The 26,655-nt window shown below is 44.1% G+C and overlaps 1 protein-coding gene and 2 long non-coding RNA genes across 4 annotated transcripts in view; 2 read left to right on the top strand and 1 right to left on the bottom strand.

Annotated features, from left to right (window-relative positions):
- LOC720058 (zinc finger protein 525) overlaps nt 1–26,655 on the top strand; it is a 55,684-nt gene that overhangs the window by 3,418 nt on the left and 25,611 nt on the right. Inside the window, exon 2 of the mRNA XM_077981298.1 lies at nt 4,361–4,438. Coding sequence (XP_077837424.1) covers nt 4,376–4,438 — 63 coding nt within the window. The 5' untranslated portion in view covers nt 4,361–4,375. The remainder of the gene's footprint in view (nt 1–4,360; nt 4,439–26,655) is intronic.
- On the bottom strand, nt 15,294–23,743 carry LOC144337286 (uncharacterized). 2 transcript variants are annotated; one of them, XR_013410247.1, is made up of 2 exons: nt 22,527–23,743; nt 15,294–17,296 (listed from the first exon to the last, which is right to left on the bottom strand). It is a non-coding gene; the product is annotated as an uncharacterized LOC144337286 (long non-coding RNA). The 2 variants fall into 2 exon arrangements; XR_013410248.1 differs by having other exon boundaries at nt 15,294–18,642; nt 22,527–22,635.
- Nucleotides 23,588–25,985, top strand: LOC144337290 (uncharacterized). The gene is made up of 2 exons (XR_013410259.1): nt 23,588–24,708; nt 25,363–25,985. It is a non-coding gene; the product is annotated as an uncharacterized LOC144337290 (long non-coding RNA).

The raw sequence follows: 26,655 nt of genomic DNA, 5'->3' as shown, positions 1-26,655 counted from the left end.
GTAACACACCGCTGCGCCATGGTTTTGGCAAGGGCTGACAAATGCCACATGTAGAAGTATCAGCCTAACAACTTTTCAAGTGACTCCTGACCTAGATGGGTGGTTTCATGCACCCCCAGTACAACTGTGGCTCCTAGCAGCTGTGGCACACCTACTCTCCTATTTGGTAACCGGATCCTTCCTTCTTCCATCACCTGTCCTCCCTCTGCCTGGAGAAAGCCTTTTTCTTATTTAGAATAAGTAGATACAAGGTCAGGTGCTTGAGGGAGCAGGGGGGCTGTGACTGATGCCCAGCTTTTCGAGCTTCTGAGTCAGTTCTGGGGTTCTCTAAGGTAACCGAGGTGGAGACTGCCACCTTGTGGGGTTTCTGTACTGCTTCTAATAATTGCAAGATTTTATGTCTTTTTCTCCAGATTTCAACAGGCCCTTTTCTTTGTATGATGCTCCATGCACTTGGAGGGTTAAAAAGGCATACTGAGAGTCAGTGTAAATGTTTCCAGTCTTACCTCCACTGAATTCTAAGGCCTGAATTAAAGCAAAGAGCTCAGCTTTCTGAGGTGCCCTGGGGCAACGCTCTGGCGTCAACCGCAGTGTCCAGGGTTACCACCGCATATCCTGCACATCTGTCTCCTTGTGGGTTGGCGAAGCTGGTCCTGTCCATGTATATGGCTCCCAGTCTACGGATGCCCAAGGCTGGTCCCGGAGGTCAGGCCTGCTCGAGTAAACTGAGTCCAACACCTCTACACAGTTATGCTCGACAGGGCTCTCTGATACCGGGAGCAAGGTGACGGGTTCAGGGTGTTACAAACTTCAGTGGTTATGCAGAGATTTTCACAGAGCAAGCTTTGGTACTTGGTTAGTCTAGCATTCGTTAGCCAATGATGTCCTTTGGTAGTCATTAAAGTCACCACAGCATGGGGGGCCTTTATGTTCAGGTTTTGCCTAAGAGTTAGTTTTTGTGCTTCTTGTACTAGCAGGGCGGTTGCTGCCAAGGCCCTCAAACAGGGGGACTAACTGTAGAGGACTGTGTGCTCACAAATGAGATGTTCCCGATAAGCCCTGCTCTTGCAAACAAAGCAGGATATTCCTTCTCTGCAAAAAGGAAGGACAAAGGAGCCAGCTGTAAACAGCGGGCTCTGGGAACTGGTCAATGTTTACTGATCTTGCGAGTCAAGGAAAGGTCAGAGAAGCAACACATGCCCCGTGACTTGGCTGCATTCCACAAACGGCTGTATAAAATAAAGCAGAGTGTGCCGTTCAGGGTGGCCGCCATGTATGTCTTGTCCTGTGTTGTCTTGTATGTTCATTCCTTTGTTTAGGAAACATGCGGACCCCAACACTAACCTTTAGAAACCCCATCTAGTTATTTAGAGAGTTAGGCCACTGGCCTCAGCCAGGGCCCCACAGTTTGGGTCAAAACTTTACCTGCCATCTTTTCTCTCTCAGAAACATATGGTGTAAAAGGCTTTGTCAGATCAGCTAACCCCAGGGCTGGGGCCGACGTAAGATTTTCTTTTAACTCATGAAAGGCCTGCTGTTGTTGGGATCCCCATTCAGAAGGCTCCTGGTCCTACCCATTTGTGACTCCGTACAGAGGCTTGGCAAGTACTGCAAAGTTTGTGATCCACGGTCTGCAGAAACTCAGAGCTCCTAAGAATTCTTTCACCTGTTTTCTGGTTTTAGGGTTCAGTAGGTTGCAAAAGACCCACTTTCTGGTCCCATGCTCTGCTCCCGCTGTTGGATAGTAAATCCTAGGTAACATACCTGCTGTTAGCAGATCTAGACTTGCTTCTTGGACACCTTATACCTACAGTCCTCCAGGGGCTGGAATAGGGCATCTGTCCCCTCGGTGCACCTGACTGCCATGGGGTGTCCGAGCAGAATGTCGTCAATGTACTGGAGCAGCACGCAGCTTAGGCCTCTGGTGGGAAACTTCTGGAGGTCCTGAGCCAGTGCTTCCCCAAAGATGGTGGGGGAGTTCTTGAACGCTTGCAGAAGCTGGGTCCGAGTGGTGACACCTGACCCTAGATCTTCCTACTGAAAGGCAAAGAGCTTCTGGCTCTCAGGGGCTAGTCTAATGCTAAAGAAAGCATCTTTCAGGCCTAAGCGGGAGAACCAGCTGTCCTCAGCTGGCAGCAACCTTAACAACGTGTACGGGTTAGGTACTGTTGGATGTAAAGTCACTGTAGCTTGATTGACTAAGTGCAAGTCCTGTACCGGCCTGTAGTACTTGGTCCCTGGCTTGGGAACAGGCAGGAGGGGAGGGTTCCATGGAGACTGACAAGGGACTATAATTCTAAAGGCTCTCAGGCTCTTGAGATGGACCTGGATACTTTCAAGAGCTTCTCTGGGGACCGGGTACTGTTTTTGCCTGAAAGGCTTGGCCCTACACTGAACTTTTATAAGTACAGGGGATTGGTTAACTGCCAACCCTGGAGGGTTGTCTTCTGTCTACACCCTTGGCCACTGCTTAGCCAGAGTTGGTCTTATCTCTTGGCCTGGGTCAGTTAAGAAAAGTCTCCATTCCTCCTCCCAGGGCCATAATGACTCCCATTCTGGGTAACCTCAGCTGTAAAGAGCCGTGCTCTGTAGAAGAGATGGTGGCTCTCAGCTTGCTAAGCAAGTCCTTTCCTAGCAAGGGCAAGGAGTAGTCAGGCATGTACAAGAACTGGTGAATCACTTTTTGTCCTCCTACAGTATAATTATGGGGCAAGCAGAAAGCTTGCTTTGCTGAAACTCCCATGGCTCTGATTATAGCAATAGTCTTTTTGGATAAGGGGGCAACTGAGGTGGTTACTACTGAATGTTCAGCACTAGTATTGATAAGAAAATCAATGTCTTTGCCCCTAACTGTCATCTTGACCATAGGCTCTTTGGGGGCACTTGAACCCGGTCCTCCTCAGTTCAGTAACTCTTCTGCTATATTGCACAGGCCTCCTTCTGGGGCCTCCTGCTCTGAGCCACCTTGTTTTCCTTTTAGCTGAGGGCACTTGTCCTTCTAATATCCTTCTTATATCCTATTTCTTTACAATAAGCACACTGGTTGCGCTGCAAGTTCGGACGGCCAGGCTAGGTATCTTTCTGGGGCACATGCCTACCCGGGAGTGCTCTCAGAGTCCATGTTGCTCAAGCTGGCTGGAGTACCCCACAGGGATGCTCCACAGGGCAGCCCTAAGCCGCCTAAGGGGCTGCCTTGACCTTCTGTTAATCACCTCGCTTCCCAGGCAGGGAACCAAGAAATGTGGCATGATGAACCACAAACAATACCTCTCAGACAACGGGTTGACGAAGAAAGTGGCTTTATTTGGCCCATAGCATTGGTGGACTTGCGTCTCAAGAACCGACCTCCCCAAAAAAGAAATTCCTGGCCCTTTTAAGGGCTTACAATTCTAAGGGGTCCACATGAAAGGGTCGTGATAGATCTAGCAAGTGTGGGGAACGTGACTGGGGGCTACATGCATCAGCTAACAGAACAGAAAGTTTTGCAATGCTTCTTCATACAATGTCTAGAGATTACAAGTAACATAAGTAGTTTAGGTCAGGGGTTGATATTATTATTATTATTATTATTATTATTATTGTTTTTAACCACTGGGGCTGGGTGGTGGCGCCAAGGTCGTCTGGCTATTTATCTTCTGTTTCTTTCTGACTTTTTGCTTTCTCCCTTTTCTCCTGTCTTGTAAACCAGGCAAGGGGGAGGGAGGAGGGCAGCAGGAGAAGTAGTGGTCTTCCCACCTCAGCCTCCAGAGTAGCTGGGACCACAGCCGTGTGCCACCACACCACACTAATTTTTGTGTTCTTGGTAGAGACGGGCTTTCGCCATGTTGCTCAGGCTGGTCTCCAACCCCAGGGCTCAAGGGAACCAGCCACATCGGCCTCTCAAAGTGCTGGGATTACTGGCATTTTGTTCTATCAAAGATTGCTATTACCATAGGATGGGACCCACACTCAATAATACTTACAGTGGCGCTGGTGGTCCTCGTCTGTGTCCAGCATTAAATATCACGGCAGTTTCCTCCATGTTGACAGCTGAGATCAGCCTGTGATCCACAGGGAGGTGAGGGGGCTGTGCTCTGCATGGGATTTGGTTAGGGCTAGATCTGTGGCCTGAAGATCTGTATCCTGCTGCAGTGTGTGCGTGTGTGTGAACTTTTCCAGGAGGGGAGCAATATCTGAAAGGTCAAAATTAGCCTTGTAGGTCTTCCTGTGGAACTTTCTTATCTCTGCATGATCTCTGGTGCAGTAGGTAGCAGAGGACCATCTTTCTCTCGGGTGAGGTCTCCCCCATGTGTGTGTTTTGTCACAAGAAAGGAGGGAATGGTTTCTAAATATTAAATCTCTTATTTTTTTTCACATACAGGATTTCCAAAGCCTCATGTTACATGAGGAAGCCACCAAGAAGAGCAAAGAAAAGTATCCAGGGATGGCTCTTCCTCAGGTGAGTGATATTCCTTGGTGGATTCTTCTATCTGCTTTCTGAAGTGCCAGGTATTGTAGTAGCCAATCTTCTCTGAGTGTGAAGCGTTCTAACTCACAGGTTTGCTCGCACTCACCCATGCCTTTTCTCTATTCCTCTTATCTTCACTTAAATTCTGTCTCCTATAAACTAGTGACATGAGCTTGGGAAGAGGCTCCACTAGGCGTGGACCTGGGAAGGGCTCACACCAGACATGGATGGAGATGGGCTGTTGACCCCGTGCTGTCGGTGATGTTGGGCAGCAAGGATTGTTCAGAGCCCACATCTGGATGCACATTTAGCTCTTTCTGGACCATATTAGAGAAACTGTATATGAAAGTCATACATCGACAGGTGCAGTGGCTCACGCCTGTAATCCCAGCACTTTGGGAGGCCTAAGAGGGCAGATCACGAGGTCAGCAGATTGAGGCCATCCTGGCTAACACGGTGAAACCCCCTCTCTACTAAAAATACAAAAAAATTAGCCAGACATGGTGGCGGGTGCCTGTCATCCCAGCTACTCAGGAGGCTGAGGCAGGAGAATGGCATGACCTTGTGAGGCAGATCTTGCAGTGAGCTGAGATCATGCCACTGCACTCCAGCCTGGGTGACAGAGCGAAACTTCCTCTCAAAAAAAAAAAAAAAAAAAAAAAATTGTACGTTAATGTTCATTGGTATCTGGTAAATTCTGGAAAAGGAGGCAAACTAGGGGAGATATTTTGTGTCTGATTTTGTAATGCATTTGAAGCTACACTAGTGAGTCAATATGTCTCTGACACCAAACTTTTGTTTTAAGAGAGAGGGTGTCACTCTGGGGCCCAGTCTGGAGTGCAATGGCACAATTCTAGTTTACAGCAGCCTCGAACTCCTGGGCTCAAGTGGTCCTCCCACCTGAGCCTCCCAAATTGCTGGGATTGCAGGTGTGAGACAGCCCAGCAAGACTCTGCACTTTCAATGTCTTGGAATAGAATGGAAAGCTGATATAGATATCAGTGATAGAGTTAGCTTTATTCCATCATTGACTTCAAATTATTTAATCAATATAAATATCTAACTGCAGGGAATTCTTTAAATCATTGTCAGCACTTTGACCCCACAGAGCCTTTTTTTTTTTTTTTTTTTAACAGGGACTCTGATGAAGCAAGCATTTTGGGTCAAAATGATTATAAGTTTGCTGTGACATAACAGCACAACTTATTTCGTTAGAGAGGATGGAGTCATTCTTTTTCTACCCATTATTATTAAATGATTCTTTTATTTTATTTTATTTTATTTTTTTATTTATTTTTTGAGACGGAGTCTGGCTCTGTCGCCCAGGCTGGAGTGCAGTGGCCGAATCTCAGCTCACCGCAAGCTCCACCTCCCAGATTTATGCCAGTCTCCTGTCTCAGCCTCCCAAGTAGCTGGGATTACAGGCGCCCGCCACCTTGCCTGGCTAGTTTTTTTTGTATTTTTTTAGTAGAGACGGGGTTTCACTGTGTTAGCCAGGATGGTCTCGATCTCCTGACCTCGTGATCCACCCGTCTCGGCCTCCCAAAGTTCTGGGATTACAGGCTTGAGCCACCGTGCCTGGCTGATTCTTTTATTTTAAACACCACATGATGTATATATGTATTGTGTAGTAAAAGTCCAAAGAAAAATACACTTATGCATCCCCTTTCCAGTCCAGCCTTCCACCCATTCCCATGTCTCAGTGGAGAATCACTGTTGAGGGTTCTGTGGCAAGTCAGCACAAACCTTTAGAAATGTATTCATACACCGTTATGAGATTTTAGAAAAAATTATTTGATGAATGGGGTGTTTTTTTTTTTTTTGCATGTTTTTTGAGACAGGGCCTCACTCTGTCACCCGCATATAGTGTAGAGACACATTGCAACCTCTGACTCTCAGGTTCACATGAGTCTTATGCTTCAACCAACTGAGTAGCTGCAGTTACAGATGCGTGCTACACTCCTGGCTAATTGTTGTGTTACTAGTACGGATGAGGTTTCACCATGTTGACCAGGCTGGTCTCGAACTCTTGGCCTCAAGTGATCCTTCTGCCTCAGCCTCCCAAAGTTCTGGGATATCAGGTATGAGCCCTGCTCCCGGCCTGATGAGTGTTTTGTCATGGTATTTTATCCTGCAAGTTCTGAAAATGTTCATGTTTCCAAGGTAGAAAACAAGATAGCTTGCTCTTTTAAATCATCCTTGGAGCTTTCTCTGAATGAAGACATGTGAGTCCTTGACAGTTTTGTTTCATTTCTTTTTTGTTATTGTTGTTTGTGTTTTTTTGAGATGGAGTTTCATTCTTGTGGCCCAGGCTGGTATGCAGTGGCACAGTATCGGCTCACTGCAACTTCCGCCTCCCAGGTTCAAGTGATTTTCCTGCCACAGACTCCCAAGTAGCTGGGATTATAGGCATGCGCCACCATTCCCAGCTAACTTTGTATTTTTACTAGAGACAGAATTTGTCCATATTCTTCAGGCTGGTATCAAACTCCCGACCTTAGGTTATCCACCCGCCTCAGCCTCCCAAAGTGCTGGGATTACAGGTGTGACCTACCGTGTGCAGCCAATCCCACAGTTTATGTAGATAATACATAATTTATATATATATATATATACACACACACACACATACACACACACACACACTCACACTCTTTTTTTTTTTTGGGAAAGAGTCTCAGTCTGTTGCCCAGGCAGAATTTCAGTGGTGTGATCTTGGCTTACTGCAATCTCTGTCTCCAGAGTTCAAGCGATTCTCCTGCTTCAGCTTCCTAGATAGCTGGGATTACTGGCACCTCCCTACGATGCCCAGCCAATTTTTTTATTTTTAGTAGATACGGAGTTTCGCCATGTTGGAGAGGTTAGTCTCAAACTCCTGACCTTAAGTGGTCCAGTCACCTCGGTCTCCCAAAGTGATGGGATTGCAGGTGTGAGCCACCATGCCTAGACTTATTTTATATATGTGTATATATATAATATGTATAATATATATTTATTTAATAATATATTTAATATATATTTGTATAGAAATACATATATATAATATCTATAATTATAATATCTATCTATATATAAAATATCTATATTATATATAGATATATATATTGTTTGAGATGGAGTCTTACTCTGCAGCCCAAGCTGGGAGTGCGATGGCACAATCTTGGCTCACTGCAAACTTCGCCTCTTGTTCTCAAGTTATTCTCCTGCATCAGCCTCCCAAGTAGCTGGGACTAGAGGCCTGCACCACCACACCTGTTTTTTTTTTTTTCTTTTTTTTTGTATTTTTAGTAGAGACAGTGTTTCGCCATGTTGTCCTGGGTGGTCTTGAACTTCTCAGCTCAGGCAATCCACCTGCCTCAGTCTCCCAAAGTGCTGGGATTTTAGGCATGGGCCACCGTGTCAGGCCATATATTTTTTTATATTGTCCGTAAAACTGAGACTTCCATAGTGACTTAAGGGATTTTAAAAGCTATCCTGAAAAAGTACAATAAAATGCAACTATACAGAAAAATTGCTCAAAAATACCTTAATGTGAATTTGTCAGAACACAGTCTTGGATCAAATCAATACTTATTTTCTCTTTTCTCATTTCACTTGAGGGCGATAACATACTCCTTCACAATGTTTTGTTGAAATGTGTTTTTTATTTTAGGGACGCTTGACTTTCAGGGATGTGGCTATAGAGTTCTCTTTCATGGAGTGGAAATGCCTAAACCCTGCACAGAGGGCTTTATACAGGGAAGTGATGTTGGAGAACTACAGGAACCTGGAGTTTGTGGGTGAGGAAAATGTCCCTTCAGACATGAGGAGTCTGCTCTTGTCTATCTTGGCTCTTTCTGGTTTTATATGCTCTTTTGTGATTTTGCCCCATACATGCTTTTGATGTACATGTCATTCTTTTCTGCAGTGATGACCCTCCTATCTGTCATGGGTAGCTTCTTAGAGACTGTCCTGTGGAGTGGTTTTACATAAAAACAGAAAATTCGTGAGCACTTTGACTAATATAGTTGAACATCATCCTGCTCTAGGAAGAGATGTTCCTGGAAGCCCTGAGCAGAATTGTCAGCATGACCCAGGATATGAGATAGAAAGCATGACACTGACACTGATTGACAAGTGTTTCCAGCTGTAGTTCTGGTTTTGTTTTCTTTTTCTTTGTTTGTTTTCAGACAGTCTTCCTCTGTTGGACAGGCTGGAGTGCAGAGTCTGATCTCAGCTTATTGCAACGTCTGCCTCCTGAGTTCAAGCAATTCTTGTACCTCAGCCTCTCAACCTAACTGGAATTACAGGCATATGCCTTCATACCTGGATGATTTTTGTATTTTTATTAGACATAGGGTATCACCATGTTGATCAGGCTGGTCTTGAATTGCTGGCCTCAAGCAATTCGCTCACCTCAGCTTCGAAGTGTTGGGATTACAGGCGTGAGCCACCACACTTGGCCTTTCGTTCTGGTTTTTGAGAACCATCACAGAAGCGTCTCTCGCTGGCACTGTGACAGTGTTCATCACATAAACTAATGGTCATCTTCTGTAAGTAGCAGTCACTGCTGTAGAAATTCCTCCTAGCGAGGAAATAATTCAGGCTTACTGCCTCATATATATGAGGCTCTTGACTGAACTCTTTTTTTTTTTTTTTATTCTATACAGAATCTAGCTCTTGTTGCCCAGGCTGGAGTGCAATGTCGTGGTCTCCACACGCTGCAACCTCTGCCTCCTGGGTTCAAGCAATTCTGCTGCCTCAGCCTCCTGAGTAGCTGGGATTACAGGCACCCACCACCACACCTGGCTAATTTTTTTATGTTCAGTTGAGACAAGGTGTTCTTAAACTTTGAAGATCACATTTGGGAAGTTTAAAATAAGTATTGCTTTTTGTGTAATTTTTACACATTTCAATATTAACTATTATTTACCATCTGTACTTATTTGGAAAACTATTGGTCTTTATATTTTTTAGATAGCTCTTTAAAATCCATGATGGAGTTCTCATCACATGAGCACAGTAATACAGGAGAAGGGTTCCACACAGGGACATTGGAAAGACATAAAAGTTATCACATTGGAGATTTTTGCCTCCCAGAAATCAAGAAAGATATTCATCACTTTGAGTTTCAGTGGCAAGAAGTTGAAAGAAATGGCCATGAAGCACCTGTGACAGAAAATAAAGAGTTGACAGGTAGTACAGACCGACATACTCAAAGGCATGCTGGAAACAAGCCTATTAAAGATCAGCTTGGATCAAGCTTTCATTCGCATCTGCCTGAACTGCGCATATTTCTGACTGAAGGGAAAATTAGTAACCAAGTGGACAAGTCTGTCAGTGGTGCTTCCTCAGCTTCGACATCCCAGAGAATTTCTGGTAGGCTCAAAACTCATATTTCTAATAAGTATGGGAAGAATTTCCTCCATTCCTCATTATCCACACAAATACAGGAAACATGCGTGAGAGAAAAACCTTGCCAAAATGATGGGTGTGGCAAAGCTTTTAATTATAGCTCACTCTTAAGGAGACATCACATAACCCATTCAAGAGAGAAACAATATAAATGTGATGTCTGTGGCAAGGTTTTTAATCAGAAGCAATACATTGCCTGTCATCGTAAATGTCACACTGGTGAGAAAATTTACAAGTGTAATGAGTGTGAGAAGACCTTCACTCAGATGTTATCCTTTGTATGCCATCATAGACTTCATACTGGAGAGAAACCTTACAAGTGTAATGAGTGTGGCCAGACGTTCAGTCAGAAGTCATTCTTTAGATGCCATTGTAGACTTCATACTGGAGAGAAACCTTACAAGTGTAATGAGTGTGGCAAGACCTTTGGTCGACATTCAGCCCTTGTAATTCATAAGGCAAATCATACCGGAGAGAAACCTTACAAGTGTAATGAGTGTGGCAAGACCTTCTGTCAGAAGTCATCCCTTCAGTGCCATCATAGACTTCACACTGGAGAGAAAGCTTACAAATGTGAAGAATGTGGCAAGGTTTACATTCGCAGATCACACCTTGAAAGACATAGGAGAATTCATACTGGAGAGAAACCATACAAATGTAAGGTTTGTGACAAGGTTTTCCGGAGTGATTCATACCTTGCAGTACATCAGAGAGTTCATACTGGAGAGAAACCGTACAAGTGTAATAAATGTGGCAGGAGTTTCAGTCGGAAGTCATCCCTTCAATACCATCATACACTTCATACTGGAGAGAAACCTTACTCATGTAATGAATGTGGCAAGGTTTTTAGTAGAAGAGAAAACCTTGCACGTCATCATAGAGTTCATACTGGAGAGAAACCTTACAAATGTAAAGAATGTGACAGAGTTTTCAGTCGCAAATCACACCTTGAAAGACATAGGAGAATTCACACTGGAGAAAAACCATACAAATGTAAGGTTTGTGACAAGGCTTTCCGGAGTGATTCATACCTTGCAAACCATATGAGAGTTCATACTGGAGAGAAACCTTACAAGTGTAATAAATGTGGGAAGGTTTTTAATCAAAAAGCACACCTTGCACAACATCAGAGAGTTCATACTGGAGAGAAACCTTACAAGTGTAATGAGTGTGGCAAGGTTTTTAATCAAAAAACAAGCCTTGCACAACATCAGAGAGTTCATACTGGAGAGAAACCTTACAAGTGTAATGAATGTGGCAAGGTTTTTAATCAAAAAACAAACCTTGCAAAACATCAGATAGTTCATACTGGCGAGAAACCTTACAAGTGTAATGAATGTGGCAAAGCCTTTACTAGGCAGTCAACACTTATTCACCACCAAGCAATCCATGGTGTAGGGAAACTTTAGAAATATAATGATTCTCACAAAGTCCTCAATAATGCTACAGTCATTGAAAATCATTAGAGAATCCATAGTGAAGTGAGATCTACAAATGTAATAAATGTGGCAAATTTTTCAGACATCGTTCATAACTTGTAGTTCATCAGCGAATCCATGATGTAGACATCAGAGAATCCATACTGGACAGAAATCTTACCAACGTCATAAGGGTGGCAAGGTCTTCAGTCTGTGGTCATTCCATGCAGAACATCAGAAAATTCATTTTTGAGACAATTACTCCAAATAAAATGAATATAAACAATCATAAAGCTTTAATTGACATTAGAGTCAATTCAACTTTGACTTGAGTTTGAGTTGACTTAACATTGAGTTCAAGCATTAATTGACATAAAAAGTGTTAATGTTAAGAAGAATGGGCCAGGCGTAGTGGCTCATGCCTGTTATCCCAGCACTTTGGGAGACCAAGGCAGGTAGGTCACTTGAGGTCAGCAGTTTGAGACCAGCCTGGCCAATAGACTTGAGCCACTTTACCCAGCCTGTTTTTTATTTTTATCTTTATTTTTTGAGATGGAGTCTTGCTCTTATCCCCCAGGCTGTAATGCAATGACATGATCTCGGCTCACTGGAACCTCCTCCTCCTGCATTCAAGCAATTCTCCTGCCTCAGCCTCCTGGGTATCTGTGAATAGTGATGCATGCCACCACACCACGCTAATTTTTGTATTTTTATGTATTTATTTTTTTTTTATTTTATTTTTTTGTTTGGAGATGGAGTCTTGCTCTCGTTACCCAGGCTGGAGTGCAGTGGTGTGATCTCAGCTCATTGCAATTTTTGCCTCTTGGGTTCAAGCAATTCTCCTACCTCAGCCTCCTGAGTAGCTAGAATTACAGGTGACTGCCACCATGCCTGGCTAATTTTTGTATTTTTAGTAGAGAGGGGGTTTCTCCATGTTGGTCAGGCTGGTCTTGAACTCCTAACCTCAGCTGATCCACCTGCCTCATCCTCCCAAAGTGGTGGAATTACAGGCATGAGCCACTGCAACTGGCCCTTTTAAAATTTTATTTATTTATTTATTTTTGAGCCTATTTTGCAGCCTTTACAAAAATCAGGGTTTTCCCACAAGATCATGAAGATTTTCACATAAGGGACCTCTGACCATTTGTGTTGGCGTTGGCAGTAAAGGTCAAGCAGGAATATGGTAATAACACTCATGTTCCCCACCTTTGGCCACGTTCCTGCCTTTCTAGTTTATATTTTGACCAAACCCAGCTACTCGCGAGGCTGAGGCAAGAGAATCACTTGAACCCAGGAGGCGGAAGTTGCAGTGAGCCAAGATCGCACCATTGCATTCCCGCCTGGGAGCAAAGAAAGAAACTTAGTCTGAAAAAAAGAAAAAGTCAAGCCCCTTCTCCTGTCTCCGTCATCATAGCGTGTGCTTGATTCCGCTTCTTGCCATGTCTTCTCACAAGACTTTCAGAATTAGGTGAGTCTTGGCCAAGAAACAAAAGCAAAATTGTTCTATTCCCCAGTGGATTCGCATAAAAACTGCTAATAAGGTCACAGTCACGTTACCATATCAAGCTGAAAATGTCATCCCTATCTGAAGAGTTGGACATGTTTTATCGAGAATATATTTTTTAATCTCTGAATCTGTTATGAGTGCATTGGTTGGCTGGGTTTGGTAATATGTGAAACATTTTATTAAAAAAAAAAGTCAGGCGCGGTGACTCACGCCTGTAATCCTAGCACTTTGGGAGGCTGGGGCAGGTAGATCCCAAGGTCAGGAGATTGAGACCATCCTGGCGAACACGGTGAAACCCCCTCTCTACTAAAAATGCAAAAAATTAGCTGGTCGTGGCGGTGGTCCCCTGTAGTCCCAGCTATTCAAGAGGCTGAGGCAGGAGAATGGCATGAGCCCGGGAGGCGGAGCATGCAGTGAGCCGAGATCGCGCCACTGCACTCCAGCCTGGGCGACAGAGCGAGACTCCATCTCAAACAAAGAAGGAAATAAACATCCCGACGCACCCAAATTCCTGGTGTGGCTGGACTGGGGGGCTAGGGCGCTACGAAAGGCAAGTTTGAAACAGAAACAAACGCTCACCTGAGTCAGTCCTGGGCTCTCCGTGCAGAACAACCATGGGCTGGTAGTGGATCCTGTCTGGGAGGGTTCTGGACACCAAGCTGGGACAGGGCAGGAGGGGAAAATGTTGCTGAGGGGGCGGGGCCTGAATAGATGCTGGGGCGGGGCGAGAGAGTGGAGGCCACTGTGGGTGCGGGGCCTGGTTAGAGGCTGGGGACGAGGCAAGAAGGAGGAGGTTGCCAGGGTGCTGGGCTGGTCGGGGCCGGACAGCAGGCTAGGCTAGAGGGTTATCGCCGTCAAGGGGGAGGGCTCTGGAAGGTGGGTGGTTATAAAGGGCCAGGTCTGGAGGAGGCGGGTTGGAGCTTTCTCCTCAGCTGGGCCATGGACTTCGCCAGCTGTCATCCTCTCCCTCTAGGACCAGATCCTCCGGGTTCTGATTGGTGGATTCATTCTCTTGTGCCGTGATGCTACCCTAATATCACATGGATGCTTCCTCCCGCTTTTAACATTTCTAACAATGGAAGGTAAAACTGCTTCTGTAGTAGACCACGTGTACTGAACGCTGAATGCTTTTTCCTCTTAAATTGAAAATGGTTTTAATGCAAAGCGTCTTTTTTGAGAAGGTAGAGTCGCGCGTCCTGCAGGCGGGGCGAGCTCCCCTCCGTCTGGGGCAGGGCAGGGGAGAGGGGCAGGGACCTCGGTAAAGGGGTGGAGTGGGGCGCTGGTTGCAGCGAGGACTGACAGAACGGCTTATTAAACTAAGCAAGGTCCTGGGTTGTTTAAATGGATAATGGAAACTGAAAGGTGACATGCAAAACTGCCTATTACACCCAGAAGGTGGAGGATAATTTCATATTTCGTGGAAATAAAATCAGGGCCCGGAGCTGTGGCTCACACCTGTAATCCCAGCAATTTGAGAGGCTGAGGCGGGAGGATCACTTGAACCCAGGAGTTCGAGATCAGCCTGGGCAACGTAGTGAGACGTCGTCTCTATTAAAAATCAAAAAATGCGTCAGGTGTGGTGGTGCACACCTGTTGTCCAAGCTGCTTGGGGTGCTGAGGTGGGAGGATCACGTGAGCCAGGGATTTCACAGCTGCAGTGAGCTCTAATCTCTCCACCACACTCCAGCCTGGGTGACAGAGCTAGACCCTGTCTCAAACAAAGAAGGAAATAAATGAGAGGTATAATTTGCTTTGAAAATTAAAAAAACTTTTTTTTTGTCTCTTTCCTTAGGACTTTTATTTAGAAAATTTGTAAATACATTTTCTCTGTCTTCTGTGTAGGGAAAAGAGAGATCAGACTGTTACTATGTCTATGTAGAAAAACGAAGACATGGCCAGGCACAGTGGCTCACACCTGTAATCCCAGCACTTTGGGAGGCCAAGGCGGGTGGATCACGAGGTCAGGAGATCGAGACCATCCTGGCAAACACGATGAAACCCTGTCTCTACTAAAAATACAAAAAAAAAAAAAAAAAAAATTAGCCGGGTGTGGTGGTGGGTGCCTGTAGTCCCAGCTTCTTGGGAAGCTGAGGCAGGAGAATGGCGTGAACCTGGGAGGCGGTGGAGCTTGCAGTGAGCAGATCGCACCACTGCACTCCAGCCTGGGCGACAGAGCGAGACTCCATCTCAAAAAAAAAAAAAAAAAAAAAAAAAAGAAAAGAAAAGAAAAAGGAAGACATAAGAAACTGCACTTTGATCTGTACTAAGAAAAATTCTTCTGCTTTGAGATACTATTAACCTGTAACCTTAGCCCCAACCCTGTGCTCACAGAAACATGTGCTATATTGACTCAAGGTTTAATGGATTTAAGGCTGTGCAGGATGTGTTTTGTTAAATATGTGTTTGCAGGCAGTATGCTTGGTAAAAGTCATTGCCATTCTCCATTCTCGGTTAACCAGGGACACAATGTGTTGGGGTCCGTGCCGGGGGTGGTGGAGAATGAAAGAACACACAAAAGACAAAGACACACAGAAAACATGGTGGCCACGCTCAGAGCCTCCGCCTCACTTTATTTATACTCCATAAACCCCACGTCAGCAGAAAGAATGCAATGCAAAACAAACTTTCTTTTCCCAGATGTAACCTTCTACTCAGTTCTTTGTTTCTATGCTCTTCTTTATCTGCCCGCCTTCTTGGCGCCTACGGGAGCTCATTAAAAGTTCAATTGGAGATACTGTCCTTGAGCCCTATCTATTCTCAGCATAGTGTTTTCAAAGGCCCCTGCATTTCCCCCCCCCTTTTTTTTTGTTTTGCCTCAATCCTAAAAAGGTAGCCCATATTTGTTCTTGTGTTTTCTTTTGTTTTTGGAGGCGATGGAGGGAGCATCGAATCACCAAAAGAAGTAGACCCAATCCAAGTGCCCAAAGCAATATACTTCCAGAGATGTAGAAATCCATGTCTTCATCTGGGTCCATGGGTTAAAGGCAGCAAGGCGCTGACCCAGCTCCTGAAGGGTTACAGTTCCGGACAACACATGTAATTGTTGTCGAAATGCATCAGAAATGTCCTGAGTGAGCTCTTGGATGTCCAAACTAATATTTTTATGGCCTATTAATAATTTTCGGATTACGGTCCAATTTTGAGAGATGTTAAAAAGCACAGGCGTTACACAAAATTGAGTGGAGTTCCAATCACATTGTAATGTTATCCGAGTACTGAGGACAGTGAGCTGATCTCCAAGCCATGTCAAGGCTTGTTCCATGTTGTCCAATCTTTCAGCAAGTTGAGAATCAATGTTTCGTTGTTGAAGCCATAACCGGTGAGATTACTCGTGCCATTGCTGCACAAATTCAGCATTTTGTATGCTTTGATGAAGAGCGAGCCCTGCTACGGCCGCAGTGGAGACGATGGCGACAAGGCTCATCACCGAGGCAATTATAAGTCCAAGGGCACGGAGGGTTCGCTGGAGAGAAGTTCAAATATAAGTCTCAAGAGGTGATGCCTCCATGGTCGCGTAAGGTTAACAGGCAGCCAAATTTCCTTACGAGCCCTGAGGATATAAATATCCTCAGTAAAGTTGTGCCACCAGGAATGATTGAGGCAAGACAAAAATGTACACGTATCTGTACAATTAACAATCCCCATATCATTATCCCATGTCAAATTCCCTGCTAATTATAGGTAGGGCTTACAGACACAAGCAATAATATATCAGGAGGTATTTCGATATAACTGAATATGAAAGGAGTTATTTGGGTTAGAAAGATTAAGGGGCATATTCCCCACAAAAAAGCTAATGGCATCACCTGCAGCTAACAACTTCCAAAGATGACTCTGTACTTAGGCCTCCTTCACGCCATACCAAGGTTTCATTATTGTTAGCAGCAATACTTTTATTTACCCGGTGCCATTTCAAAGGTATGTGACTAAATTTTGTTTGAAAATCACTGTGCACACTCCAATCAGTTATTTACATTCCATTGTATTCTAATAAAATCCGGGGTTTATTTCCCCGACATTGTTGCCACTCCAGCACCTCAATATTAGGAGAAACCTCTGGAATAGGACAAAAAGGTAAACAACTAGGAATAGTTTCATTACTATATACAGTATGATTATAATAACAGTATTAGCAGCCACATGACTATGATTATAGCGAACAAGCCAGGCTTCATGCGATTTTCGGAGACAATGAGAACTATTTCCCATGCATATTGGAAGTTCTTCCACTCCAAATTGGTATGTGTTGTTTATAATTCCCGTTTTCCGTTCTATATTGTCCTTGTCTATATAGGGGGATGGCATCCAAGTAGTGTCATTGGTGAAAACCTTAATTTCCGCCTCTCCCCAGGCAACTCCCTGATAAAAGGGTGGAAAGGGAATATAAGTGCAATATTCATACAAAGCCTCACTAAGGGAAATAAGTCCCCCGCCGAGGCACATCCAACAAAGGAAGAAATGCATGCTGAATCCAGTTTTCTTTTCAACAGGGTTTCAATCATCTTGTAGGAAACCACTCAGGTCCGCTCCCTGTAAGGACAAGAGCATAGCCCCGTCCCTGTTTTAGAACTTGCCCTTGAACATACTTACCTTCTTCATTAGGATACCAAACCTTTAAATTGTCAGCGGGGACTATCACCGAGGGAGGTGAGGAAAGATGGGTTACGGCAGCGGAATCTTGCAATTGTCTCCATTGATTCAAAAAAATTAAGGTAAAAAGAACCTTCAAAATCTGGTTTCTGGGGGGCCCATTTCCCCTTTTTTGTTTTGTTTTAATAGTTGAGTTTTTAAAGTTAAATTTGCGCGCTCAGTGATGGCTTGACCTTGACTGTTGCCCGGGATACCGATGATATGTTGAATAGTGTATTGCTGTAAGAAAACTTGTAATTTACGAGAGACATTAAGTATAAGAGGAATGCCCATGATGGCGAAACAAGCTAAGAGATGAGTAATAACAGAAATGAGAAAAGGTATCAATGGTATGATGAACATACTTTAATCGTCCAAAAGAAGGGACACCTCATGGATTAACCCCAGGATGGAAGAATGGCATGCTCAAAGGAGCACAGGAAGGACAAGCTCGAATAAGAGAACGAGCTTGTTTATGAGTTAAATGAAACCGTCGTTGAAGGCCAGAACTATTAGTGTGATGTAGAGTATATTTTTGTTCTGCAGCATGTAGGTGGCCGATTAAAAGCAAATCAATCTGAGTATTACCATGAACTAATGGTCCAGAAAGTTGAGAATGAGAACAAAGATGAGTGATGAATAAAGGAGCTCAACATTGGCTCAAAGTAAAGGAAAACAAAGAAAAGAATTTCTGAAGAGAAGAAGTAGCACAAAGAGGTAAAGTGGCCTGAGAAATATAAGAAGTAACATAAACGGCGTATTGAGAATCACTAACAATGTTACAACCAGTAGTAGGGAAATCAAGTAAGACCATGAGAATAGCAAACAATTCTCCCTGTTGCACTGAGGGATAAGGATAAACTGTAACTCAAGATTGATGAAGCTTCTTGCCAAGAATCAGAAGTTGCAAGAAGATAAGTGATCTGACTATGAGTGAATTGAGAGACAATTAAGGAAGGATCTCCTCCCCAAAGTTGTCGACAGTGATGCCGTCCTTTGATGATCAGTTCAGCTAAACGATTGATATAAGTAGCCAAGCGTTTAGATGTTTTATTGGACAAAAAGATCCATTCTAGCGGCCGATTGGTTTGATGAATCATTCCTGTAGGAGAATGTAAAGTATGAAATAAACAAAAAGAAAAGGGAACATTAGGAAGGGGCCTGTTAAAGTTGCTCTTCTACAAGCTGGAGTTCCTGTAAAGCCAAAGGAGTTAAATGGCGTGAGTTGTCCAAGTGACTGTCTCCTTCTAGAATAGAAAAAAGATGTTATAACTGATATGTTGGTATTCCTAAAACAGGACACATCCAATTAATGTCTCCTAGAAGCTTTTGAAAATCATTTAATGTTTTTAAATGATCACGTCGACTTTGAATTTTTTGGGGTCGAATATTTTGTGCCCCCAAGGTATAACCTAAATATTGAATAGGAAAATCCAGTTAAATTTTTTCTGTGGCAATATTAAGTGAGTAGAAAGAAAGCTGAGTTTGTAATGATACAAAAGCATCTTGCTGCTTTTCTCTGGTGGGTGCAGCAAGAAGAATGTCATCCATATAATGATATAAAAGAACAGAAGGATGACGCTTTCGAACAGGATCCAAGGCCCTATGGACAAATTCTTGACACAAGGTAGGGCTGTTTAACATACCTTGAGGTAAAACTTTCCATTGATATCGAGAAAGTGACTGAGAATTATTAAAAACAGGGACAGAGAAGATCCATATAATGATAAATTAACATAGTTGGAAACTAATTTTTTACAGGATTTAAAGTCCTATGTAAGAATTTTTGACATACAGTAGGGCTATTAAGTATACCCTGAGGAAGAAGCTTCTACTGATATTTTTGAATAGGTTGTCCATTATTATTTTTAGGAATAATAAAGGCAAACTTTTTACAATCTTGAGGTTGTAATGGAATAGAGAAAAAACAATTTTTGAGATCTATGACCATTAATTTTTAACTTTGTGGGATAAGGGCAGGATTAGGAAGACCAGGCTGTAAACTTTCCCTAGGTTTAATGTAAACATTTATAGTTTTAAGATAAGACAAAGACGGGAATTCCATGCAGAAATACGTGGCTTTATATTCCTCTCGGCCATTTGTTTTTTGACTTACTCTTAGAGTCCTAAGTATTTCTTTAAATAATGGTCACTGTTTCACCTAAATAGGAGTGGTGGCTATGAGTTTAAAGGATTGTAGCCCATTTTGAACATCATATTTTTGGCAGCTGAGGAAATATGAGGAATGTTTTAAAAAGCAGCAAATTGTTGTGAAAGATCTTGTTCCCAAAAATTAATATTGATAGGAACAATATATAAAAAAAAAAAAACTTGACCTTGTTGACCTTTAGGACCGACACAGGTTAAAGGTTCTACGTCTTGATAAACCACAGAAGCAGCACCCAAGCTAGTGAGTATAACTGAAACTTGTCTTTTTTCCCATTGTATAGGCCACTAATTTAAACAAATAATAGACATATTCACCCTCGTATCAATTAACCCTTTAAAAACTATTTCATTAATGTGCAATGAACATAAGGGCTTTTGATTAGAAACTAAAGTTTCCCAAAAAACAGTTTTTTCTGTGCTACCAAACCCTCCCTATTGAGAATACGTTCCCCTGCCTCTAGGCATATAAATTGTGAGACTTGAACCATAATAAGAATTTTATTAGTAACATCATGTCCTTTTGGCAAAGGGCCACACACTCTAATAGCTAATTTATATACTCCTCTATTAGGAGACAAAGTATAAGGCTGAGTAATAGCTAAGTCAGCAGCAGCACTCTGCTTAGTTGCCGCATAAGGCTGAGAAACTGGGGTAAGGTGTGGGATCCTTAAGGAGGACTTGAATTTATTCCTTGATGTTGTAGGTCGTTGCTCACTGGGTATTGTAGTAGACTTGTATTGTAATTGTTGGGGCCCCAAGCCTGTGGGCCCCGGCTCCCGTTTCCCAGGAGAGGAGACAGTAAATTTCCACTTTTATCAGTTTTGGAACGATATTTATTTGTCCAATGTCGACCTTTACCACAACATTTGTACACCTCTGAAGGCAGCTTTCTGCCTTGAGGGATAAAAGTGTTCAATTTTTATGACATTCTTTTTTGAAATGTCTAGGTTTACCACACTGAAAGCAAACACCTTGTTTGTTATTTCCTTTTAAGGCTTTAAACAAAGCGCCAGCAAATAATTGAGCATTATAAATAGCCCCTCCAACACTAACACAAGTTTTAATATATTTATCTAAATTGGCCCCATTGGCCTTTAACGATTTTAACAATTTTTAACAGTCAGCATAAGCATTTTTAAAAGACAATGTTTGTAACAAAATTTTTGAAGCAAGGCCAGCACCCACAATTTTGAAGACAGCATCCTGAAGATGGGCTACGAAATATAGATATGGTTCATTTGTGCCCTGTAAAATCTTCACAGAGGAAAGGGAAGATTTTCCTGTTATCTCTACCTTATTTCAGGCCCTTAAAAACAAAGTCTTGATTTGAGTAAAGGCAACATCATCTAAACCAGCCTGAGCATTAAGAGTAGCATATTGGCCCGTGCCTGTGAGTTGTTCCTCAGTGGCTCCTGGGGGATCACACATAACATTTTTTCTAGCCTGTACATGTGCCTTGTTCATTTACCAGCTGTGCAATTGTAACCACTGAGAACAATCAAGAAAAGCCTTCCCCAAAGTCTTCCAGTCTATAGGAATTATCAAATTTTCTGATGAAAAAATACCAAGAAGACCAAGGATAGGGGTTCATAGTTAGAAATGGCAGCTTTCATTTCTTTTAAAAATTTAATTTGTAAGGCATTAAATTGGACATTATTGCCACCATTTGAAAACTGAGCATTAGGAGCAAAAGAAGCACAAATAATTGGAAACAGATCCAGCTCCTTAAATAATTTTTTTTAATTAAAAGTATATATAATATATAATAATACTCATATCCCCAAATATAAAGAATCCCAACATATTAATAGGAAAAGGCAAATAACCCAACCAAAAGTAGCAGAACAAAGAAATGACAATAAACCTATATGTCTAACATCATTACTCACTAGGAAATATGTATATTAATACCAAATTGAGAATCATTACATACACAATACAATGGTTAAAATTTAAAAACACAGAAAATATCAAGAGGTAGTTAATGTGTTAAGCAACTCGAATACTCAACTTCTGTTTGGAGTGTAAATTGGTGGAACCTATGCACCCCTATAACATAACAATTTCCTAGAAAAATTGTGTGCACATTGTTGGGGTTATTAATACTATATTAATATTAATAGTTAATATTACTGTGCTTATTGACTATTGAAATACTCATAATATTTTAACAATAAGATATACATATACACTGGTTTTGACATATTAAACAGGTGTTTAGTATAAATTTAAAGTATGTCTGATGTGAACAGGGCTTCAACTTTGCCAAACAAAGGTAAAGATAAGGAAGCCGGGGGTTGGAGGCTCTGGAAAATCCTCTTTTAACAGGGCAGAAGGAAAAGAAACAGGGAAAGCTCGCAAAGGTGAATTAGAAGAATATATCTGTAATATTTGTTGAAGCATTTCCATAATACACTGCATGTCAGAATTTCCCTTAGAAGAAGGAAGAGCTGGCTTTTTCTCTTCTCCCCCTTTTGCTACCCGCCCCATCCTCTGTTATCCTGGCACAAATGGGCTCCATTTCAGATTTATTTTTTTCCCAAATCCTCAGATACCTTTCCTCCTGTGGCTACATCACCACACTCTGAATCAGTCTCAAGTAACACTAATGTCTGAGTGATAGAGTCACACAAGGTCCACAATTTTAGAGGCATAATATCCCCTAACTAGAGAGCTCTACACAGAGCTTTTACTACCTGTAACCATTTTTTCCAATTCAGCTGCACTTTAGTCTGATACTGAAACGAGTAACAATGTTGTTCAACATGGGCAAACAATCGCTTCAAAGTCTTTTCCTTTCACTTCTACTCCCATAGACAGCAACAGTCCTTGAAACAGCCGTAAATATTCTGAGGCCAGAGAGGTGGAATTCCCATAATGAAAGCTTAAGAAGGTTCCCCTTAACAATATCTGAGCCTTACCCGCTCCTAGGGGGTTCCCCTTCTTGTTCTCCCCTACTCACCCGTGCTGACCCTGCTCGCTGCGCCACTTGTTGGGGTCCGTGCCGGGGGTGGTGGAGAATGAAAGAACATACAAAAGACAAAGACACACAGAGAACGTGGCGGCCGCGCTCAGAGCCTCCGCCTCGCTTTATTTTACTCCATAAACCCCACGTCAGCAGAAAGAATGCAATGCAAAACAAACTTTCTTTTCCCAGATGTAACCTTCTACTCAGTTCTTTGTTTCTATACTCTTCTTTATCTGCCCGCCTTCTTGGTGCCTACGGGAGTTCATTAAAAGTTCAATTGGAGATACTGTCCTTGAGCCCTATCTATTCTCAGCATAGTGTTTTCAAAGGCCCCTGCACAATGCACTGCGGAAGGCCACAGGGACCTCTGCCCAAGAAAGCCTGGGTATTGTCCAGGTTTCCCCCCCGACTGAGACAGCCTGAGATATGGCCTTGTGGGAAGGGAAAGACCTTACAGTCCCCCAGCCCGACACCCGTAAACAGTCTGTACTGAGGAGAATTAGTGTAAGATAAAGGCCTCTTTGCAGTTGACATAGGAGGAAAGCATCTGTCTCCTGCTTGTACCTGGGAATGGAATGTCTCCATGTAAAACCCGATCATACGTTCTATTTACTGAGATAGGAGAAAACCTCCTTATGGCTGGAGGTGAGACATGCTGGCGGCAATACTGCTCTTTACGGCACTGAGATGATTGTGTAAAGTCAAACATAAATCTGGCCTACATACATACTGAGGCACAGCACCTTTCCTTAAACTTATTTATGACACAGAGACTTTGCTCACACGTTTTCTTGCTGACCCTCTCCCCACCATTACCCTATAGTCCTGCCACATCCCCCTCTCCGAGATAGTGGAGATAGTGATCAATAAATACTGAGGGAACTCAGAGAATAGTGCCGGGGCGGGGTCCTCTGTATGCTGAGTGCGGTACCCTGGGCCCACTTTTCTTCCTCTATACTTTGTCTCCATGTCTTATTTCTTTTCTCAGTCTCTCATCTCCACCTTGTGAGAAACACCCACAGGTGTGGTGGGTCAGGCCTCCTTCACTTCTGAGGTTTTTTTTTTTTTTTTTTTTTTGAGACAGAGTTTTGCTCTTGTTGTCGGTGCTGGAGTGCAATGGCGCGATTTCAGCTCACCACAACCTCTGTCTCCCAGGTTCAAATGATTCTCCTGCCTCAGCCACCAGAGTAGCTAGGATTACAGGTATGCACTAGCATGCCCGGCTAATCTTGTACTTTTACAAGAGATGGGGTTTCTCCATGTTGGTTAGGCTGGTCTCGAACTCCTGATCTCAGGTGGTCCACCCGCCTTGGTGGTTTGACACTGGGATTACAGGCGTGAGCCACCGCACCTGGCCTGAAGTGGTATTTTTAGGAAACAACCTAAACTTGTTTCAGTTTAATAACCCAGGGATGTATTTCTGAAGGACTTGGGGTCTCTCTCTGAAAGGCAAACAACAAAAGAGACAGTACCTGTAACTCAGTAGGAAATTAAATATTTCAAACATCAAATAATTCCAATTTAAAAGTATGGACCTTTAAATAATTCTGAGCCTTGAAAAAATATGGTCATGCAACTTGAGTCCAGTGGTATGCAGACACAACTTCCTTTTTTTTTTTTTTTTTTTTTTTGAGACATAGTCTCATTATGTAACCCAGGCTGGAGTGCAGTGGCCTGATCTCAGCTCACTGCAACCTCCGCCTCTTGGGTTCAAGCGATTCTCCTGCCTCAGCCTCCTGAATAGTTGGGACGACAGTCAGGCACCACCATGCCTGCCTAATATTTGTACTTTTTAGTAGAGACAGGGTTTCACCATATTGGCCAGGCCGGCATCAAACTCCTGACCTCGTGATCCGCCCGCCTCAGCCTCCCAAAGTGCTGGAATTACAGCCCTGAGCCACTGGCGCCTGGCTGCAGACGCAACTTCTAACAGTTTTCCTGGCCAGACGCGATGGTTAACGCCTGTAATCCCAACACTTAGGGAGGCCAAGGAGGCTGGATCATTTGAGGTCAGGAGTTTGAATCCAGCCTGGCCAACGTGGTAAAACCCCAGTCTCTACTAAAAATACAAAATAATTAGCCAGGCTTGGTGACGCGCGTCTGTAATCCCAGCTGGTTGGGAGGCTGAGGCAAGAGAACTACTTTATTTATTTATTTTTATTTTTTTTGAGACGGAGTCTCACTCTGTCGCCCAGGCTGGAGTGCAGTGGCCTGATCTCAGCTCACTGCAAGCTCCGCCTCCCGGGTTTACGCCATTCTCCTGGCTCAGCCTCCGGAGTAGCTGGGACTACAGGCGTCCGCCACCTCGCCCGGCTAGTTTTTTGTATTTTTTAGTACAGACGGAGTTTCACCGTGTTAGCCACGATGGTCTCGATCTCCTGACCTCGTGATCCGCCCGTCTTGGCCTCCCAAAGTGCTGGGATTACAGGCTTGAGCCACCGCGCCCGGCCAAGAGAACTACTTTAACCCGGGAGGTGAAGTTTGCAGTGAGCCGAGATCTCGCCACTGCACTCTAGCCTGTTCAACAGATAAACAGTCTGTCTCAAAAAAGAAAAGAGGCCGGGCGCGGTGGCTCAAGCCTGTAATCCCAGCACTTTGGGAGGCCGAGACGGGCGGATCACGAGGTCAGGAGATCGAGACCATCCTGGCTAACACGGTGAAACCCCGTCTCTACTAAAAAAATACAAAAAACTAGCCGGGCGAGGTGGCGGGCGCCTGTAGTCCCAGCTACTCGGGAGGCTGAGGCAGGAGAATGGCGCAAACCCGGGAGGCGGAGCTTGCAGTGAGCTGAGATCCGGCCACTGCACTCCAGCCTGGGCGACAGAGCGAGACTCCATCTCAAAAAAAAAAAAAAAAAAGAAAAGAAAAAAAAAAATGTAAATACAAAAATAAAAGTAATAGATCTCTTACACAAATGTGCTGGGACAACTAACTGGATATCCACATGAAAAAGAATAATGTTGGATCCCTATCTCACACAATCAAAAATTTAACAAAAAGTTAAAAAAAAAAAAAGAGAGAGACAAGGAAGGGAGCGCTGCGGGAGGAGGTGTTACTTTGTCGCCCAGGCTGGCATGGACCCCCAGACTCAGCGATCCTCCCGCCACTGCTTCCTGAGTAACTGGGAATTCAGGCTTTCGCCCCCACGCCCACATCCCTGCTGTGTTTAAGCTGCAGGTGGTGACCTCACTCCTCCCTGGCCTGAGCACTCAGTCCCGCATCCCAGGCGGTGGCCCTAGGGAAGTCTCTGAGCACAGGGTGGACTCTTTCCCGAGTGAATGGAGAATAGAAAGGAGAGGATTTCTATTCTATTCTTTGGGCCCTCAGCATGAAATCGTACGTTCCTTCCAGGCAGGGCTTTGCATTTCACATTCTAGTTCGCATCCCCCTTGCAGACAATTCCAGGACTTTTGAATCATGCCTCAGTCTTCCTGGCTGCCCTTGCCTCCAAAACCCGAAAAGAGAGGCGATGGGAACGAGGCTGAGAGACTCACAGGTCCCGCCGCGGCCCCGCCCTCTGTCGGTTTTGAAGGGCAAAGTTTTTCGGTCTCACGCCCCGCCCCTACCTCACCCAGGCCCCGCCCACCTCCTCGAGGGTCCCGCCCAGGCCTCTCTTCCGTCCTGCGCGCGCAGATTCTCGCAAACCCGGAAGCGGATCGCGTGGAGTGGCGGTCCCACCGCGGTGGTGAGTTTCGCTCTGTGTTGTGTTAAGTCTGCGCTTCCCAGGTCCCCGGCGCTTCTGTACCTGGCACGTGGCGTCCTCATAGACCTGGGAATTCTCGGCCGTCTTTCTTCACCCAGACGTCCCCGTGAGAGTCCGGGGGTCGCTTCCTTTTGGGTTTAAAGTCACCTTAGGCTCGCCCCGTCCCGAATCTTTCTGCTATAGGGCAATGTATACACTTCCCATCGCCTAGTTTTCCTGCTCAAAACCTTTTTCTGACTCCTCCCGACCCGCACTTTTTAAACTCCTTACCGCGAGGCGAATTCCCACCCTGGGCGCCTCCCAGTTTTGTCTTAGGCACCGTCGCCCCCCACCTCCCTCCTCGTGCTGGGCCCTAATGCTCCCCAGGTCTTCCCTCCGTAATCACCGTTTCTCCTGAGCCCGCGTTGGGGTGGTACCCGG

The sequence above is a fragment of the Macaca mulatta genome, chromosome 19, assembly GCF_049350105.2.
Source record: "Macaca mulatta isolate MMU2019108-1 chromosome 19, T2T-MMU8v2.0, whole genome shotgun sequence".
NCBI classification, from domain to species: Eukaryota; Metazoa; Chordata; class Mammalia; order Primates; family Cercopithecidae; genus Macaca; species Macaca mulatta.
The sequence above is the reverse complement of the archived record's forward strand: the minus strand, read 5'-3'. Positions and strand labels throughout refer to the sequence as shown.